Source organism: Centropristis striata, chromosome 9 (assembly GCF_030273125.1).
Source record: "Centropristis striata isolate RG_2023a ecotype Rhode Island chromosome 9, C.striata_1.0, whole genome shotgun sequence".
Taxonomy (NCBI): Eukaryota; Metazoa; Chordata; class Actinopteri; order Perciformes; family Serranidae; genus Centropristis; species Centropristis striata.
Genome location: NC_081525.1, coordinates 29,558,587 through 29,572,984, shown reverse-complemented (window position 1 = coordinate 29,572,984; position 14,398 = coordinate 29,558,587). Strand labels below are relative to the sequence as shown.

Below are 14,398 nucleotides of genomic sequence, written 5' to 3'. Positions count from 1 at the left end.
TTCAAGTCCACTGTCCCAAATACAGTCCATCTGGGTGTTGGTGTGGGGGGGTGGGGGGTTGGCGGGCGAGGTACAAATAAATACATAGGGCAGGATGTCAAGAAATTAAAACAAGAATTTTGATTATTTCTAAATCCAGATAATAGTAAGTAGAAAGTAAGGTGTCCATCATGGTTTCTCTCAGTTTCAACATTGCACATATATATATATATATATACACAATTTTATATATATATATAAATGTACTTCCTAAGTTCATTTTTTGGATTCAATAAAAAAGAATGTTTAACAGTTGTCCACAGAATATAGCGTAATTGTTTCAGATATATTTGCTCCTTGTCACGGTTCAGTTCATGCGTTAATTCTCCACGGTGGCAAATAGCGGAAGCTGTATTGTACAGTATACTTGTGTGCAACTTGACACACCCGCACATCCAAGCACACTTAATCACACATACACGCACACATGCGCACGCACACATACAAAAACGCACACAAAAGGCCAAGTGGTCTTTCTATAGTGTTGCCACAGTCCTCGTCTCCCCTTGATCACATAAAGCGTCCAGTGGGGGGTACTTGGGTTTGACCGGCCATTTTGAAACCACAAATCTCCCAAAAATGTGTAAGAAAGCCAAAAAAAAAGGTGTGTGGACGAACAAAAATAAAACATTGTTTTGTGTAAAGAAAACACAGTTGATGAGCAGGTGATCCCAAGCTGTGGAGCTATCCTGAGTCACTTCAGGTCAGGGTGAAGAGGTCATCTGGTGACCTATTGAGCAGCCAAAACAAGTGTCCAAAATCTGGTTGCCCTCCTTTGACCTATTAGACCTCCGTCATCCTCTTGACCTTTGACCTCAGCCCATCATATATCCTCTTCCACCGCCTCACCCTTCTCCAGCAAGTGCCCTTTTAGATAACACACCTTCAATATGAAGATGGAGAACGACACACACGTGCACAGTAAAACAACTTCTATCAGGGAAAGAATAGTCCTCCATCTCCTGTGGGGTCCGAAACACCTCTGTTTTTTTGTTTTTTTGTGTGAACATTTGCTCACTTTTTTTATACCAGGGCGTTCATTCTTTACTATGTATAACGTCCATCAAAGCTGGGTTGAGAGGTCACGGAGAGGGGCTCTTGCACGAGGATCAGAATGTGACATTTCAGTTACGGGGCTAAGGCCAACCTCACTAAAACACACATGCATGCAAACGTCAACCCACACCAGAGCTGGTGAGGCACGCATGGGATATAAGGGGGTTAACTTTTCTTCCTCTTTCAAAAACACACACGTTCTGATTGGATGGAGAAAAAAAACAATGACGAATAACAAAAAAAGCAGGAACAGGAAATGGAAGTTGTAGTGAAATAAAGAAAAAAATTGTCAGAGGCACTGCAAGCCAGTTTCATAGCGTCTAATTGGCAGAGATGGGTCAGGCAGCTAGGGTTTTCCAATGGCTCTCTCTGGCACAGTTCCTCCCCCGTTTTCCTGTCTGGCTGTCCTTCGACTGCATCGGTCTGTGTGTCCTGTCGCTCACACCTGGACAGGAAGTGTTTGGTTCATCTGTAGTCTCATGTCCTGAATGCTACCGAGGATCTTCTTCTGATGGCCGGCCAACGTTACCCCTATCCGCAGCAAGTCCCTGTGGAGTGAGAAGAAAGGAGAAGAGAAAATAAGAACAGGTGGCTCAGTCATAAAAAAATAAAAGTAGGCAAACATCACATGTCTGAAGTTGAAGTGCAACTTTCTCTTTTCACCCACAAGTAAACACATGCTCCACCAGGTGGGAACAGGGACAGTACACTGGCAATCATCCATAAAATAGTTTCCAGAGTGTATGTCAACAAAATGGGGACGCTCATCCAGCTGAATGTCGGTCTTAATGCAACATACTTCTGTTGCCTGGCAGGTGGGCAAGAGGAGGGGATTCAAAGGGCCATAATGTGATAGTTAATGATTAAAGAGCAAACTTAGCTACTGTTCAGCAGCTGGCGGATTTCACAGAGTCCACACCAGCTTGCCATTAAGCTATAGAAACAGGGAAGTGAAGAGCTTTTTTTGTGAGATACTAGACAGAATACTCAGTTGGGAGCCTGTCATTCATACTTCTCTGTGTCGGTAAATCAGCTTTAACTCTGCTACTGTTGCACAACATTCCTCAGTGCTTAAAAATATCCAAAATGCAGCAAATAAGAATGGAAAGTGTGAATAAGTCTTTTAGCTGGGGGCTCACAGCAGCTACAGTGTGCTTTTTAGAGTAAGCTGAGGGCCTTAACCTCAGGTGAAGGCTGCAGTGGGAAAATATGAAAATGTTGACATACAGTTGACATTACAACACCCTTAAAGAGGCCTGGGAGAGCACACCTGCTTTGGCCGACATTAGTCAGACGGCGTAATCTAATCATCATGGCCATGTTGGTTTAACGCTGTACAATTATATCACGAGAACCTCTCTTTTCCGCTCGCTTGTTTGATTTCCCCAGTCGATAGCTGAGGAGAGAGCGGACGGCGTCCGGGCCAGCGATTAGCTGACTGTTGGGGCTCTGCTACAGTCTGCGTCCTCTCCGTTCACTCACACACACACATACTGGCTAATCTAATATTACATGCAGACATCATACACTCTGCTTGTCTCAATGACTTTGTGGCCCCATCCATTTTAGCAAAAAAAGTGTGCACCTAAACTCACATATGAGCAAATGCACACATTCATACAGTGCGTGCATGTGCACACATTCATACAGTACGTGCATGTGCACATACACACAACTCCACACTGCACATCCATCCTCTCCAAAGCTAAATAAGGGTGCATCAACGCAATTTCACACAAATAAATGGTGTTTTTTTGTTTTTTTCATATTTCGCCATCCCCATCAGCGCAGCGATGGAGGATGAAATGATAATAAATGGGCACCATTAGAGGAATTACTGGCCATTAAGGGCAACAGAGAGCCACAGTACACCACACCTGTCAGCCTGGCCAAATTGAAACAAATTACCCCCACCTCCATTGCCTATTATGCAGCTAATGAGGAGAATTTATTTATCATTATAATCCTAATTCATTTATTTGATCATCACTGGCCTCCAATTTCCATGACTTCCATTGCATCATTTCCTGTTGGTAAACACGGCAGAAGGTTGCTGATTCGTCAAGGTCAACCGGAGACCGTAGATAAGGAAGCAGCAGGGAGATTGTACTACACTGGTAAATTGTGTATTTGTCCATTGTGAATCCAGTTTGTAGGTTTCTGAAGTGTATGATTGTTATTAATCCCCTCTGCATTATATAAGCCTCCCTGTTCTAAAGCAAACCTATCTTGATTGGTCAATTGCATACCAAATTACAGGAAAAGCAGCTTTGTTTGTACACCTGCATAATCTCCCTTGTGTCTTTTGGCAAGATTTGTCGCCAGTAAATATGCCGTTTTCTTTTTTCAACCCCTTTTCAAAACTTGCATACCTTTTCTGTTTATACTACAATATGTGTAAATGAATACTAGAACACATAACAGTAAAATGTATGATACTATATCTCTCACAGCATATTTCCATACTCTTTAAATATCTACTAAATGTACCAATCTTCCTTATGTCTGTTCCTCTGTTGATGTGTGAGCCTGATCAGAGCCCTCTTTCCACATCTTATCATGTTTAAATTAGCCATGCGACTATTTTTATTCCCTCAAGGTCAATCTGTGTAACACTAATTTGACTCTCAAACTCAGCCCAGTCAATCACTTTAGGCCTGATTATCTGAATCCACTCCCTCTCCACTCACTCTGCTGTCATCTGGGCCACCAGGTCAAAGGAAGCAAATCCGGCGTTGACGAAGTTGTCACGGTAGCGGCTCATCTTGATGGCGTCCAGCCAGTCCCCCACAGTGGTGAAAGTGGTATAGTCTGGCACACAGCGGTCAAGCAAGGGCTGGGATACCCTACAGTGGGGAGGGAGGATGGAGAAAGAGAAAGAGAGAGAGAGAGGGTTAAGGTCGTCACTCTACTGCCTCTACCGGCCAACCTCACCCCCAAACACGCCGCACTGAGCGCCACCTCTCCATCTCTCCACCTCTCCTCCTCTTTTCTCCCCTCTCCTCTCCTCACCTCCACATGTAGGGAGTTGTGTGCAGGGGGATTGGGTAAGGGGGGTGGGGTCACTTTTATGACTGTGGAGAGACTGGCTGGAGACTTGGGTGGTGGGTGGTGGGTGCAGCTTGTGAGACAAGGTGGTGTGTGATCATTAGGGTCGTCAAAAGTATCGATACTCAAAAAAGTATCGATACTTATTTTCAAAAGTATCGATACCTGGCCAAGGAATGCCAACCTGGTCTCACAGAAATCCGTGAAATAGCCACGGATTTGCTTAACTCAAAATCTGTGGAACAGCCACGGAATCACTCAAATTTCCGTGAAACTGACACGGATTTCGCTACAATGCAAGTTAATGACAGTCATATCCCGTGGCTATTCCAACATACAAAGTGATTATGTACATTCACTGAGTGAATATTTAGAAAATAAAACATATTTCTCGCTAGAAATGTGATCAAAATCCATTTTTATGCAGAAACTAAGTCAAAATATTGATTTTTTCACTAAAAATGAGAGAACTGTCCGCCATTTTTTTTGTTCTGACTGCCGGGACCTTGAAAGTCACGTGACTTGGAACAAACCAATAGGAAAAAATATCCATGGAATAGCCACGGGATCCTAATATATAATATAATCCTAATATAGAGTTTGTCAGTAAACAGACCTGTATTTCTAGAGGTACTGTACATTTTACAGTAATTTACTGGCGAAACTGCTGCCAGTAATTTCCTGTAATTTTACAGTAAAAGTTTTACAGTGTAATTACAACAACAGGTGTCATAGTAACCGAGTTGCCATTTTTCTAATCAGAAATGTATTTATCTAGCAGCATCAGTAATATAAGTGAATGTGCCATGTTTCCTAACAATAAAACCTGGAATGATCTGGATAGCTCTCTTTCTGTTTGTTAGTTCCTGTTCTTCTTGTTTCAGCGAGATGTCACTGTGTTGTTTGGGACTGACAAAACAAAACAAAAATCCCTCTTGAAATCCAATCTGAGTGGTTGTGCTGAGCTGCACTTTCAAACCACATACAAATGTGGTTTAAATCTGATCTGGGAAGATTTGACTCCATGTGTTGTTTCCTGGTCAGCTCAAATTAGATTTGGTCTCCCTGTATGAACATAAGCGTGACTCGTAGGTTAGAAGCCACAAGCTTTATGGTTCATTGTCTCAGGGTGTGCTTGAACGTATATGAGCCAATGAGGTTGGCTCGACAAAAAAGATGCTTAGAAACACAAACACACAGCATGGAAAGACATTTTGGGAAAATGCTTCATGACAAAGGAGGAGTATCTGCAGAATGTAAACACAGATGTTGTCCACGTGTGCATGGTTGCATGGTAGGATTGACTCATGACACTGGCAATACATGGAAGGAGTGACTCACAGACCTGCAAGCGTGTTTGATTGTTCATGTGTGGGAAAATGAAAATACAAGGTGTGTCACGATTTTAGTTGTAAATCAATCAAAATGAGCTTTCAATCTCAATTAGCTAAATAAATTAAATGTGCCTTATACCTTAGCGTGGCACATTCCAAAAAGGATATGGCATACGTCATATCACACTAAATATCATTTAGCCGTTCTTTTCAAAGAATAATTTAAAAATGTAAATTACATGGGCATAAAATCAGTTGATCTCTATAAATGAAGACTAGATAATCTAATAATGGCATAGCCTTGAATGCTGGGAAAAAAAAGATAATAATAAAAAAAAAATCAAATCATGACATTAAAATCTGAAGTATAATGGAATCTTGTGATGGTTCCTAATCTGTGTGTGTATGTGTATTCCTGAAAATGTGTTAGAGTGTGTTTTGCATGTTCCTGCACACCTGTTGACAGCCCAAAAGGGCCTTTTTAAAAAAGAACCTAACCCCCTGTGCTGATCAATGCTGCAGATAGAGAGGCCACCTTGGGAGTTTTAATAAAACTGTGCTACAACTCAGAGAGAAGTGGAGCGGATGAACAAGAGAGGAGGTGGAGGTGGAGGGGGAGACAGGGAGGTGCAGGGAGCTGAAGGAGGAGAAACAGATGAGGGAGCAGACGAAGAGAAAGAGCGCCACTGTCTCCCCTCCTCTCTGCTCTGTTGATCCCTGTCATCCTTTTTGATGGCATTAGATTCATTAACAATTAAAAGAGGAATGGAGAGAGAAAGAGGGAGAAAAGAGAAAAGGCATGGAGGGGGAGTTAATAACAGTGATACAGAGGCTCCATTGAGTGGTGTAGATGGAGTGATTTTTAATAAGGGCTGTGCTTCGGAGCCCAAGGCCTCAGGCTGTCGTTAACGCCAGACTCTGGCTTCTCTTAATGGAGTATTGTTAGTCCTCCTTCTCTAAAGTTGGCTTCAAAAGAGTCCAGACCATCGCTCGCCACATGTGAGCCACAAGCAGAAACACAGCAGGAAAGCTGGGTAATATTGTACTCTTGTGAGTGATACAGGCCAAACCTAAATCCAAGGTCAAAGGACTGGACTACTGGGTTCTCCAAAGAATCAGATCTCTAAGGCTGTTTTGCTTTTTTCAAGAAGTTTACAGAGTGTCTGCATTCACAAAAGATTCTCAGCACTAGAAAATAAACACAGAAATAACTCATGACACTAGTGCTGGAAGCCTTACATCACAAAAACTTATGTGCTCATTCCACTCTACACCTACAATACAATATGCACGCCAGGTACACATAACACTCAACCAAAGGACTTTATCCCAGACAGTGTTAGCTCACCTCCAGCCACCCTTCAATGCCGACCAGGACGCTGCTATCATCTCTCATTCCTCCCTTGTTAGGTTTGTCGGCAGGAGGCCACCTCTCCGCTGGCCCGTTTAAAATCTCGTTAGTGGCTAATTAAAAGGCGCTCCCATCTCTTTTTTGCATCGCCTTAATCGAGCTAATTAACCGCAAGCTTAATCTTCTAAGAACGTCACTCCGGTGGCCAACCGAGACCTCGGTTTCCCCCATGAGCCCAAACCAGGATTGTCTGCGGCCCTCCCTCAAGACACAAAGACCCTGATGCAGGGACAGATAGGTAGGTCATCCCCCTCCCTGTCGCTCCAACTCCGCCACCTTCTATCCTCCAAATTCTTTCCAAGAAACAGGTTGCGGAGGAAGGTAGTGCAGCTAAATGTAGATGTGACATCATTGATTGAGCTCCCAGTTGGCGGAGGAGTTGCTCTAAGGGCCTTATTGAGCGATGGTAATTTGGATTTGCATAATGGCCCAGGCTGCATTTGTGAGAACTAAAGAGTTGCATGGGAAGAAATGTGCACTTTATAGGAGTTAAGAGATTGTTACAGCTGAGTCAGAGTGACTCACATACACCGTATCAACTTGGATAAGGAACATTTGCACAGTGGAAATCATTATCGCGGTTGCTATGGCTCAGGTGCAAATGAAATGGCTCGGCCAGGACTCTCACGGCTGAAAAGTCAAGTGACTTCATTCAATAAACGAATGACCTATTGCTGTAATCTATCACAGGAGTCCAGCAGGTCTCCTCAACATATGACCCAAGAAAACCATAGGAGATTTTTAGAAAGCAATCAGCACTAATATCTATTATGCAATGACCATAATGAGAATTATTGCCCTTTATGTAGATCGCTAATCCACCTAATAAAACTCAGCAAGGACCTCCAGAGAGACAGCATCGCAGCTCAAGTCTATTTCTATAATGAACCGCTCCACCGAGCATATACAGGAAAAAGCATTTTTTATGATTCTGAACTCATTGTGAACGTTTTTCTATCAAAGCATGACAACTTACCCAGTGGACTGTGTGCTGTTGGTAACCACCTTGAGGCTGGCAGCATTGCGGATAAGCTTATCCAGCGTGGCCACAATCTGGGTGAATTTGGGTCGCAGGTTCCTCTCTTTCACCCAGCAGTCCAACATGAGCTGGTGCAGCGCTGTGGGACAGTCCATGGGTGGGGGCAGTCGATAGTCCTGCTCAACGGCATTTATCACCTGAGGAAGGACGGCAGAGAAATCACAATCACTTCTAATCACAGAGTACGGTGCAGAGGGAGGACGGAACACAAGGAGAGAGATGGGTCGATGGAAATAGCAAGTGAGGGAGGACAGAAGAGGATGAATGAGGGAAATGATGGGAGAGTCAGAGATGAACAGGAAAAATGTTTCCGGGAATGCATAGAAATAAGGGTCAGAGAAAGATCAGCTATAAGTGGTAGTTGTGGGTGGGAATGGAGAGAGGGAATGGCTTTTGGACAGTGATTGCAGAAGTGGTAGAAAATGTATATATATATATATATATATATATATGTATCTATATATACATTCATATCTTCTCGTGCAAAGTGAGCCGAATATTTCAACAGAATGCCTTTTCTTACAAATTATACATCTAGACAAAGAAAACCTCCTTCCAGCTTACATCTTGATTGCTCATGTCCCAGTACGGCCGCTCGCCGTACGACATCACTTCCCACATGACAATGCCGTAGCTCCACACATCGCTTGCCGAGGTGAACTTCCTGTAGGCAATCGCCTCGGGAGCCGTCCAGCGAATGGGGATCTTTCCTCCCTGTGGATATGCGAATGAGTAGGTGAGCATGAAATACTGGAGGGATGGAGCACAAACACAGAATCACACACATACAAGAGGGAGAGAGAGGGTGAGAAAAACACAGTCTAAGGGAAACGTTGATGCACAACACATGGGTGCATGCTGTACAACCCAAGTACACACGTACTACACACAAGGTTAGTAACACAGTTACAGAAAATGATATGTACAAACACGTGAAGCTAGAAGAATATTTAATGTGCTGCAAATTGTATTTTTCAACATCAATATATCACCATTATGGAATATTTTCATGTAAGACACTTCTTACACACTCCTTAACATCTTTGCTTCCTGCCATTGTAATATAAGCTGCGTTCCAAAACCCTTACTTTTTATTTTTATTTTTAGTATGCACTGCAGCTGCCCTTACAAAGTACGTACTCTGCATGTAGTATGCATACATTTGGGACATACTACTTACTACATACTACTACTACAACTTTGCACCCTGAAATTTGGCCCTTTTGCTCATATATATGCTGTGCAGAGGATTGTGGGTCAGAATAACCAGAACATCATGCTGGCTTGCATACTGCAAAATGTGAGCAGATTGTAGGAAGATGTCTTGGTATTTTTGGAAAACTGCATTTGATATACTATGTTTTGGTATATACTAAATATCTTTCTGGCATACTAATGTATGATAGTATAGGGAATAGAATGCAGAGATATTCAGAAGCTGAGTTACCTTTTTTTCTGCTTTTGACAAGGCAACAGACCAAGAGGCACACTAGCTAAACTTTTTTTAAGGCCAAAGGAGGTTGTGCATGCTTATAGAGCTATAAGAGCTCATTTTCATTTATGACAACTATGGTCAATCTCAAAGGACATCATCCTTTGTGCTTTAACCTGCAATTTACATGTGTCGTGTTAGAATATGAGCCAGAATCAGTAAACAGATGTTGTAAAATTTCTGAAAATCTGCTAAAAGTTCAGTGGAAACAACATGTCAAGGTAAAGAATTTGAAATAGTCAGAAACGTATCCCCCCCACCTTCACCTGCCATCCAAACTGAGAGAAAAAACCTCTCTTTCTACCCATAATGGCCGTGTCATGTGGGAACAGACTTGACACAGATCTATTTTTTGAATACACTCAAACTTGGCAATGCTCATTTGTAAAATGGGCTAAAATTAACATTCTGGTGATGTATTGATGTTAAAACATATCATGTAGCACCTTTAAACATTGATTTCACACACAAACACACAAACACATACACACACTGATACTCACCAGGGAGCTGGTGTAGGTGGGGTCTGTGGGGTCGTCCTCGAGGAAACGAGATAGGCCGAAGTCCGACACCTTACACACCAGATTACTGTTGACCAAGATGTTACGGGCAGCCAGGTCTCTGTGCACGTAGTTCATGTCTGACAGGTACTTCATGCCTGCTGCGATACCACGCAGCATGCCAACCAGCTGGATCACTGTGAACTGTCCGTCATTGAGCTGGCAAAGGAAGAGAGAGAACGACAAGGATAGATTGGATTGTAGATCAAGGTTGCATGTTCAAAGGGATATATGCTTGTCTCCTTTTTACCTTTATTTGTCAGACCTGTCTTTCTTTTTCCAGTATCTCTTACAGTACTTTCTTTGCATATGTCCTCTTGCCTGCATCTTTCATCTCCTATCACCTCACACTGTAACGTCTTTCTCTTTTCTACCCATCTATCCTCCTTTCCTCCCTTCCCCTTTTTCTGGCAGACAATGTATGATGTGACTTTGAAGCAGTGATTCACTGTAGACTGAGCTCTTTGTAAATGTCACCAATTGCCTGAATGCAGCATTTGTCAGATAACCACTGTGGGCTCTGCAGCAGAGCATAAGCAGACTGTTTATGGCTCGAGAGAAAGTGAGATTACTAAAAGCAAGATCAGGTAGATTTGGATTGGCTTATTTGTTGGATAGTGTTGCATTATTGATAAAATCACAGATATACAGTGTTTAATAAATTTGTTAGACCACATGTCATAAAAACCGGAAAACTTAAACAAGCTTTTGAAAGATTTCGAAAATATTCATAACTCAAATGTGATTGTTATTTTTTTGGCAAATAACAAATTGAATTCACCTTTTTATACCCAAATATGAGGCGGCTCACTGGGTTTCTCTGAGAAGTCATTAATTAATCAAGCATAACATTCAACCACTAAAAGTAATTTTTCTGTTCAGCAATGCAAGTAAATAACTATAATTTGACATTTAAATCAAGAAATACTAATGTGTTTTACTATTTTTTTTACAGTTGTTTTGTACAGTACATTTGAAAATGCATGGATAATAATAATAATTATATTTAAGCATTAAAAATATCATTTTTGTTAAAGAGCTTCTGCATACAGGTGAATTAACCATTAAAGAAACATTAAAAATGATGGTAATTACTAATGCTGTTAATTTAGAACAGCTGTGGCATAAACCGGGGGTCTAATACATTTGTTAAGCACTTTATATATATATATATATGAATGTTTCATAGGGAGTTGCTATTATTCGTGTGTGTAATGTGTTTGTGAGTTTTCTCACCCTTAGGAAAGAGTCCAGTGCTCCATTCTCCATGAACTCTGTCACAATCATCACTGGCCGACTCTTGGTGACCACACCTTCCAGACGGATAATGTTGGGGTGGTCGAATTGCCCCATGATGGAAGCCTCAGACAGGAAGTCCCGCCTCTGGCGATCAGTGTAGCCCACCTTGAGAGTCTTGATGGCTACGATGATCTCCCGGCGCCCAGGCAGCTTGAGGCGACCGCGACACACCTCGCCAAACTCTCCTGCGAGAGCCCACGTGAGCCAGCCAGAGAAACAGCAAAAAGAGGGAATAGAGGGAGAGAGAGACAGAGAGAGAGAGAGGGAGGGGAGAGAGGCATGACGGAAGAGTGGAGGAGAGTGGGGGAAAAGAGGGGAGAGGGGACAGTTAACTGGTTAGAACCAAGGAGCCAGGAGGGTAGCAGGAGGGGTGGGACGGGGGAGGGGGGACTGCAAGAGAAGCCAGGACTCTAGGCCAGTGTCAAGTGATGGTGGTGATGGGGGAGCATACAATGACTTTGTGCTGTTAAGCTACGGATTAAAAGACACAGCATGATGAGTGTGAGGCATGACGACAAAATGTGAGAAGAGTTGAAAAAAACATGTTGAGATGAGAAAAGAGATGGGTAAAGCAGGGTGTGGGGAGCTGGAGGGGACAGCAGAGGAAGGGGTGAGGATGGGGGGGTGGGGGGGGGGGGGGGGGGTGCTGCTAAGCTTCAGAGTGGCTGGGGAAGCGGGCGCAGGACGAAGACATAGGTGGAGACAGGAGCTTGGGGGTTCTCGGGGTGGCCGACGCTTTACGTTTAGAGTCTACACCAAGCGTGTGCAAGAGTGCAAGAGGAATTAGGCGATGAGAGCGGTGTGTGTCAACATGGGTGAGAGGGTGAGGGAAGTCAGGGGAGAGAGGGCAGGGGATGGAGGAATGCCGGGATGGATTGAGGAAGGGGGAGAGGAGAGGAGGGGGACAGGGGAAGACAGGGGTTGAGGGTTCGTCACTTTAAAGGCGAATGCTGGGAAGCGACGGGTTTCAAGTAGTAGCCTCAGAAGTAGAAGAGCTGTCGTAGTAGTAGTAGTAGCAGTAGTAATGGTAGTAGCAGAAGCAGTAGTAGGGACTCCCATCTCTGCCATCACAACGTCCTCCATTTTGGCTCAGATACAATGCTAAACAACTCAACCTCAATTGGCACAGTCCTGCAGCTTTTGAGCAAAGATATTACTATCAAATATATCAAATACATCAGATATTTTACTATCTACAACATCAAACGTAAGGGAGGGTTTCTAAAAGGAGGGGACAAAACCACATAATGCCAGGAACAGGGGTTAAATATAGTGGTCCAGTAGAAGCACTCTTTAATAAAGAGGTTCTCAAGACGATAAAAAGTGGGCAGGGTCAGAGACGGCCAATCCTGGACAAGTAACATTTTAATATCTTAGGCCCCATCCAGACAGGATCAATATTTCCGGAGGATGCTGGAGATTAATATTAGCCACGGTAACAGTAATTGCTTTATATGATCCAACACATTCCCCAGGCTACTACACATAAAACAATTTAATGTAAGATGGTCATAAGAGGTCAGATCCTCCACATGGGCTTTCAATAACAACTATAAGTTCCAAGTAAGTGGTTTGTGTAAAATTCTTTCATCACACTCTGCAGAACTTAAATGCAGGTGACTGCTGAATTTTAAAAATGGGAAACTGGGAAATTACTGTGTGTCTATCTGTACAGGAAATGGGAAAAATGGAGGGCCAACAAGTGTGCCAAAAACAATAGGGATGTAATTAATAGTGTGAGAGATAAGAGGAAAATCACACATAAGCGCTCGGACAGGATTAACATCTCCCCTAGAGAAACAAATCCTGTCTGTATGGGGCTGCAGTTTTGCATTATCCAAAATCTGCTTCCGTCTAATTCAAGAATATGAGTTAGAAATTACTGCTGTTTTCATATCATTCAAACTTAATGAATTACCTCACAGGGCATCTTTCTCGATCCAGGATTGGGCTCTATTTTAACAACATGGGTGAAATGATAATTCACCATACAAAAGGTATTACAGCTACTCTAAATGCACATGGCATGGTGAACAATGTAAGGGTGCTAGTGACGCTAACTTAAAGAGGACATACTAGTAAACACAGAGTGCTTTAGACATCTGTAGGACTAAAAAGGGGTTCCTAAGAGATGACGAGTGTGGGAGGGGAGGGAGCAAGGAGAGGGCTAGCGATGAATTGAGTGAAAGTACCGCTTGGTGTGAAGTCCTCTAACGGTATGGCCTGGAGGTGACTAGCAGCCTTCCCCCTGTAGCTCAGGAGCTTTGGTGGGTTACCTGCGCCGATGACCTCCTCGATCTTCACGCAGGAGACGTCGATTTCCTTGGCAAACTCGCGAACGGCCTCGTTGGGGTCCTCGTAGGTGAAGGGGTCAATGTAGACTTTCATTCCCGGCGTTACTATTGGGGATTCTGTAGCAAGAACAGGAAAATGAATCTACGGCGTCAAAGCAAACTTTCAACACTATTCTGAAAACAGATTCTTTATCAACCATAGATAGATCGAAGCAAGATCCTGTATTATTGCACTAGATCAGGGATGGGCAACTGGAGGCCTGAGGGCCGCATACGGCCTGCACCCTCACTTGAAGTGGCCCTCAGTACAACTCCATGCATTTGAGCATGAAATCTTAAAAGAGCAGTGTAAAAATGCACAAAATTACTTCTTGCAATTAATGTTTGTCTGCTGTTCTTGCACTGAAAAAAGTCAAACCTTTTGTATTCCTATTTAAACTGTTATACATGCATTTCAGCATGAAATATGTTAAGTTACTGCACTGTAAACATATTTAAAATTGCAGTTTCATCATATCTGGTTAAGTGGATGGTCCTATATGTGGCCCTGTGGTAGTGTCGATAAAAAAATTGTGGCCCCGTCCAGCATTTAAGTTGCCCATCCCTGCACTAGATGATCCGGTGTGAGCTATTCTTTAGTGGTTGAGGATGCTCAGTCACTGTTAAGTAGTCATGACTGAGCAGAAGTATGCTGTTGGAATGTGAATAATGCACAAAGGAGGGGCATCTCAGCAAAGAGACTTACTGTACTGCTGCAGTTTCTCTGTGTACTCCGACTCTGAACCGTTTCTCTGCTTTCTGTTGAGAGAGATGAAAACAAACTGAG

At 43.0% G+C, this 14,398-nt stretch overlaps 1 protein-coding gene across 7 annotated transcripts in view; it reads right to left on the bottom strand.

The window, feature by feature from the left end:
• Positions 1-241: 241 nt before the first annotated feature.
• The window catches only part of LOC131977441 (ephrin type-B receptor 3-like), a 65,621-nt gene continuing 51,464 nt past the window's right edge, over positions 242-14,398 (bottom strand). For 2 of the 7 annotated variants that reach the window (XM_059340737.1, XM_059340738.1), the window contains exons 9-16: positions 14,318-14,370; positions 13,471-13,689; positions 11,216-11,463; positions 9,923-10,138; positions 8,492-8,677; positions 7,865-8,064; positions 3,786-3,941; positions 242-1,643 (exon numbers count right to left, since the gene is read on the bottom strand). In XM_059340737.1, the coding sequence (XP_059196720.1) occupies positions 1,535-1,643; positions 3,786-3,941; positions 7,865-8,064; positions 8,492-8,677; positions 9,923-10,138; positions 11,216-11,463; positions 13,471-13,689; positions 14,318-14,370 (1,387 nt within the window). In that variant the 3' untranslated portion in view covers positions 242-1,534. The remainder of the gene's footprint in view (positions 1,644-3,785; positions 3,942-7,864; positions 8,065-8,491; positions 8,678-9,922; positions 10,139-11,215; positions 11,464-13,470; positions 13,690-14,317; positions 14,371-14,398) is intronic. The other 5 variants (XM_059340741.1, XM_059340743.1, XM_059340739.1 and 2 more) reach the window with 4 other exon arrangements.